This window comes from Pseudorasbora parva, chromosome 10 (assembly GCF_024679245.1).
Source record: "Pseudorasbora parva isolate DD20220531a chromosome 10, ASM2467924v1, whole genome shotgun sequence".
Classification (NCBI taxonomy): Eukaryota; Metazoa; Chordata; class Actinopteri; order Cypriniformes; family Gobionidae; genus Pseudorasbora; species Pseudorasbora parva.
In genome coordinates, this window is record NC_090181.1 from 35,064,674 (window position 1) to 35,071,138 (window position 6,465).

Genomic DNA, 6,465 nt, shown 5'->3' on the forward strand with positions numbered 1-6,465 from the left:
AAGATGAGTTTGAACTTGTCTGGGGAGCCTATAGAGCAGGTAGAGAAAGTCAAATTACTTGGCACAGTGATAGATATTAAGCTGTCATGGGCAGAACATACAGTGGTATCTCTGTGGTGAGGAAATGTATTTCTTATGTCCCTACACACATAGTGGGACAGGTGGCTAAATGTTTCATTTTATGTCACCTGGATTATTGTGCCCCTGTGTGGTCGTCTGCATCTAAACTTCAACTAAAGAAATGACAAACTGCCCAGAATAAAGCTGCTAGGTTAGTATTACATTGTCCCATCAGAACAAACACTATCAGTATGTACTGTTGACTCTCATGGTTAATGGTGGAGAAAAGGCTGGTTTTTAATGCAATTAAACTGTCTTTTCTTTTTAACCCATTTTTTATATAACCAAATTGTTAGGTGTGATCAGGTTCATTCTCATTTGACTAGGTTGGCTGATGATGGCGAGATGATGTTATCACGGCCAAAATCAAATGCTTTAAAGAGAACAGTTATTTAGCGTGCCATCGATCATTGGAATAATTGTCCACTGAATATACGTAAAATTAATTGCAAAGTCTCTTATGGGTACCATCTGAGAATGCACTATTTAAAATTGTGGATATGGAATGCTGAATAATTTCTGGTGATGTTTATAATGATGTCTACAATGTTTTACTGCTTTTAGAATATCATTGTGATATATTTATTTATTTATTTATTGGACCCCTGGGGATCATTTTAACAACAAACAATAATCTTTTTTTGTTAACCATATTGCCCCAACTCTTGTGGTTAGCTTAAACCTCATCTCGCCTTGGAAGCATGTCACATGAAGTGTATTTCCCATCCCCATACTGTGTGATACTCAGGACTCCCTCGAAGTATCCCTGTGATATTCTACGTCTCTTGTCAGAATCTCCTTGTGTTTCCCTGTCCGGTGTGTGTGTCTCCAGCGAACTCTCCAGCGAACTTTCCATTGATATTCCCCAGCGATTCCCACTATCCTCACGAAGACTCCCATTCACCTGCCCACCTGCACTTCATTACAGTTACACTCTCTGGTGCTCAATAAACTCTGCTCACTAACACCTTTGTCTCCTGCAGTCTCTGTACCAGTGACATATGCTGTCTTTCTGCAGTTATTGTTGAATCCTAAAAATGGATCAATAATATTAAAATGTAGTCACTTTTTTATTTTATCAAGTATTCTAGTTTACTCTACATTTATTTAAGTTTCTAGTTTACAGTTAAACAATCGGAAATTACGGTAAAAAAAATAAAACTACTATAAACAAAAATACACTATTCGGAATGTCCTGTTTTATTTTAGTTGTAAATGAAAATTATATTTCTATTTTTTCCAAGTAAGATACTTGCTGTGAATATTTGTAGAGTAAATTATTTGCAGTGTGATATTTAGATATAGTATGTATAATCAAAGCAATTTGATTTATTTAATGTATGATAAATGAGTATCACATGCAAGAAGATGAAAAAAAGTGTACCATCAGCTTCCTTTAAACGGATGAGATGCTGGCAATCAAACCTGAATATCACTAAAAAGCAGCTGGGGTAAAGATACCTTGAAGGTTGAGATGGGTCAAAGGGCGCTGGGCCTCCATGAGGGCAATGTTAAGGAGACATTGAAGACCGGCTGAGGTCACTAAAGGGTTGGCAGACAGGTCTAAAGACACCAGAGAAGGACAAACAGAAAGACACCTAAAAACAACCAATAATCATTATTGAGTATATGTTATAAATGTGTAATATTTATAATAATAACTATTATTGTAAAGAGCTGTATTTATTTTAACAGCAGAATCAAATACAGTTTTCAAGTTTCTAGTTTACAGTTAAACAATCGGAAATTACGGTAAAAAAAACTACTATAAACAAAAATACACTATTCGGAATATCCTGTTTTATTTTAGTTGTAAATTAAAATTATATATATATATTTTTTTTTTTTTAAAAGTAAGATACTTGACAGTATTTGCCAGTTAATTGCTGTGAATATTTGTAGAGTAAATTATTTGCAGTGTGATATTTAGATATCGTATGTATAATCAAAACAATTTGATTTAATTTAATGTATGATAAATGAGTATCACATGCAAGAAGATGAAAAAAGTGTACCATCAGCTCATGTACCATGTTTTTGGAATGAAAAAAAAAAAAAACTTAACCCTAAAATCTTTGACGTGTTGAGGGTGTTACTGGTCTCACTTTGCAATCTCTGTGGTTTCTGGTTGAACAAAAAGGTGTTTTAAACCGAGTGGCACCAAAGATCTGCAGCACACCATTGGAGAGGTTCACCGAGTCCAGACTTTTGCCAAACAAGATGCTGCAAAGTATCATCCTGGTCACCCTGCTGATATCCTCAAGTAAAATCAACACAGATATATATATATTTATATTTCTTTTGTGTGCCTAGCTGGAAAAACAGTATAGACCCGTTTAGAAGAGCTTACGTTCATACAGTTATAATGTTATCACCGTTTAACAGTATTTTAAGTGCCCACATATTCTGTTCTTGGTTTAGTGTGTTAAATTGATCATGCATTTTTCCTCACAGTTGGTTCTCTTCACTGGGAAATGCACAAAGAAGAGTCTAATGGAAATGAAATTGAAGAAAGCTCTGTGAGTTGTCCACAACATTGTTTGTAATGGTTTACCATTTTGTGTTTAGATTAGTATAATGTTTATTATTTAATAATTATTATTTTTAATTATTTCCCCACATTTGTTTTGAATATATATATATTATTTATTATTTTTTACTATTATTATTTTGAAACAGCTAGTCACGACAGATTGAACACATTAGTTGAACTTCTAGTCATATTTAAACTACTGACTCTAAAATCCAGTATGTTGTCTTGTTAGGGTGATATACCAACAGAACAGATCCCTGGACTGTGCTGGGCTTGCAAGTGGGCCATGAACAAGTTGAAAAAACATATCCCCAAGAATACAACTGCGGTTGGTACAAGAATTCTTTTTATACACAAATTATTCAAAAACAGAAATTACAGTATTATAGACTACAGACAAATGGCTAAGAGTATGCTTGTTACTTTCCTACAGGATGACATTAAAAAGAAGCTGTCGATGGTCTGTGATGAGATCGGGTTCCTAAAGTCAAAGTGTAAGGATTTTGTGAACACAAACTTGAGTACTCTGATCGAAGAACTTTCAACTTTCAACAATGCCGAAACCATCTGTGTCAACATTAATATTTGCAAGAAAAAGGTCTTGGAGAAAAAGGGTTAATTAATCTGCAACTGAAATTTCTTTCAACAATTACCTACAATTTCGTTCCAAACCTGTACAACTTTTGTCCTTCTTCGAAACACAAGTCTGAGAGATTTGTATCCCTCCATTAAAAGTCAGGCATGCTTGAGCTTCAGTTTATCATATTTTACTTCTCTATGTTCATATGTAGAAAAAAAGCTAATATTTAATCTGTTCATCATTTAAAGAGATTGAGTCTCTTCTGAAGAATTGGAGTAAACCGCTAAAAACATGTGGTTTTCTTTTACTTTATCTCTTTATGAAAGTTGACGTGTCAGTTTTGGTTAAATAGACTTTTGATGGAGGGACAGAAAGCTCATTGTTCCTTTTAACAGAAAGTCTAATATGGTTTGAAACATAATGATGGTAAATAATGAAATGATCTAATTTTTGGATGATATATCCCTTTAATTGCCTTAAAGAATCAAAGTTTAAAATTCATATTTTCGCTGATAAATTAAAGATACACCAAAAATAATTTGTGTTTGTTTCTGAGTGTTTGCTTTATCTGGAAATGATGATATTCTGCAGAGTGCACTAGAGGTAATGGTGTGATTATTGTGGATCTCATGCCCATTTTAAACTCATAATTTCTTGAATTTCACAAATAAAGACAATTTGCAGGAAGACTAAATGGAATAAAATGGGTTTGAGTCACAAGTATAAACAAAAATACGTGTCCATACAAATAATTACAATAAAAAATACATAATGACTTCATATATGCTACAATTAGAGCATATTTACAGACAAATGTTTGCAAACATTCACCCATTAATGGTTAACCTTGTGCAACAGAAACAATACTAGCAAAGGTTACATTTAGAGTAAAGGCTACAGTCTGAAATAGTTTATTGCGAGGCTGCAGTGACGCTCAGCATGCATTTGGAGTTGCGAGTCAAGACGTGCACATGTTCTGATCTCCGTCTCCAGCTCTGCTGCAGTGCATCCTGGTCCAGCTTATTCAGACTCTGGGAGCACAAACGCAGGTCTCGGATGTGATCAGACAGACTGTCCAAACAGACATCACCCAGAGGTCCTGACACCTGACAGCCTGTCACGAAGAACGAACTTTAAATGTTAAAGTACACATACTGTGAACTACACAATAAAGCCACATTTACAGACAACAGAAATCATTTAGGTTTGTTAAGATGGTATAGTGACACACGCAGCACATGTTAACATAAAGAACATACTTTATGTAAACAAGTTTCTCAAACTGTATTGCCTGAGATATTGCAAGATGCAATATTATTATCTGACTAGATGCCGCAATTTAACTAAAAAAGATGCATGGGAAGCAGTGTGAGAAATGCGTCATCGTTCTGAGTGAATTATCATATGATATGATGCAGCAATATATATATATACACACTTCACCTTTTCACATTTTGCAGTAAACCTATTACAAGGACAAGACCTTTAAATCCCCTTCGAGGTTAACCAACTTGCTCGCGTACATATCACTGTTATGGGGTTTTAACCTACAGCCTTTACGTTATCAGCCCAGGAGTCATATTCACAAAACATCTTAAGGCTAAAAGTAGATCCTAACTTGCTGATTTAGGAGAAAATCTTAAAAATAATAGTCGTGTCAGTCCTAATATTAGGACTCTTTTGCTCTAAGAGTATTTCATAATAGCCTGGATGCCATCCGAACTCAGCCCCGCACAACATTTGAGCTCGGGCATTTCGGTCTGGACTTGATTTGAGTTTGACGACGTCAGGCTAAATTTCATATAGCATTTTAGTACTAAAACTAGCTCCTAAATCAATGAAACGCTAGGAGTAGTCAAGAGGACTCCTAAGTCACTAAGACCAAATCACAAAAATCCTAATGGCTGTTGCAGCAATCCACCCAAAGACACTATACAATATTGAGGCAAAAGTGATAGTAATGTGTCTTTAAAGGGGGGGTGAAATGCTGTTTCATGCATACTGAGCTTTTTACACTGTTAAAGACTTGGATTCCCATCCTAAACATCGACAAAGTTTCAAAAACTAATGTTGGACGTTTGATAGAGTATTTCTGTGTTAAAAATACTCCTTTCTCACAAGTTTCGGAGAGTTTTTTTTCCGAGTATGGCTCGGCTTGACGTTAATAGAGCGGAAGGTCCTTGTATGGGCCGTACGGGCTCTTCTCCTAGAGCGAGAGAGGAAATGCACGCCCATAAACACTCTCTCAGGTGCATATCCAGTCGATCCAGGCGCCGCGGTCCACTTTATTCCTACGGGTGACATCAAGCGACTTCAACGCTTCAGCACAGCATTCCGGGAAGGCAGCGCTGCATTTGAACCGATTTGAACGCAGAAATGACGGGAAGCTTCACAATAACTCTTCAGTTGCGTCGCGACTAAAAAGTGGATCTCCACTGTCACTGCCTTTCAGGACTTTACCAAATCATACCAAAGAAGTGTGTTTTTGACAGAGCGGTCCCAGCGATAAAGGTTCGGTCCTGCTTTGGAAGCAGCCGCTGAGTAAAACTGCTTCAAAGGTCTATGCTGTGGGCTATCGTCACGTGAGTAAACATCAGTAAACGACATGATCGCTTGCTTCGTCATTCAAATGCGCTAACGGACTCTATTGTTGTTCTATGTATAACGTTACACTAGTCTGACGTGCTAAACCGTTTTGCTTGCTACTGCTAAGGTTTAGTCGCATACAGTAGTCCATAAACCAAATCATGTCCTCATAAACTGTGAGTAAAGACACACAAATGTTGACAGGCCACTAAATACAGTACATAACACAGAGACGGACGTCCGGCTGTTGCTGTTTCTCCTGTTCAATTTATTTCTGCCTCCGAATGATTCTGGATCATATATCTATTAGCTGAGCTCGATAGCCATGAGTTTCTCCACGCTTGAGGACGCTTTGCGCTCCGGTGCTTTGCGCTCTCGTCATTCTTTAGCTCCGCCCACACGATACGCCTCCAGGCGCTCGGTTTTTTCCAGAAAGACTCGGTACAGCCCATATTTCTTTTATAAATATAATAAAACTAAAGACTTTTTGGAGATATGAAGGATGCAATACTACTCTATAGGTACTCAAGATTAACATGAGATTGACTGAAACTGAGCTTTTCACCCCCCCTTTAATAAAGAAAAAATAATTAAATATTAAATATTGCATTTATTTAACTTCAGCTGTGATGAAGTTTGCAAACAC

At 36.5% G+C, this 6,465-nt stretch overlaps 1 protein-coding gene across 1 annotated transcript; it reads left to right on the plus strand.

Moving 5' to 3' along the window:
- The first annotated feature begins 2,259 nt into the window (after positions 1–2,259).
- LOC137090725 (antimicrobial peptide NK-lysin-like) lies at positions 2,260–3,511 on the plus strand. Its single transcript, XM_067454677.1, has 4 exons — positions 2,260–2,383; positions 2,575–2,639; positions 2,886–2,981; positions 3,087–3,511. The coding sequence occupies exons 1-4, from the start codon at positions 2,341–2,343 to the stop codon at positions 3,270–3,272; spliced, it is 390 nt and encodes a 129-aa protein (XP_067310778.1). The 5' UTR covers positions 2,260–2,340; the 3' UTR covers positions 3,273–3,511.
- The last annotated feature ends 2,954 nt before the right edge of the window (positions 3,512–6,465 follow it).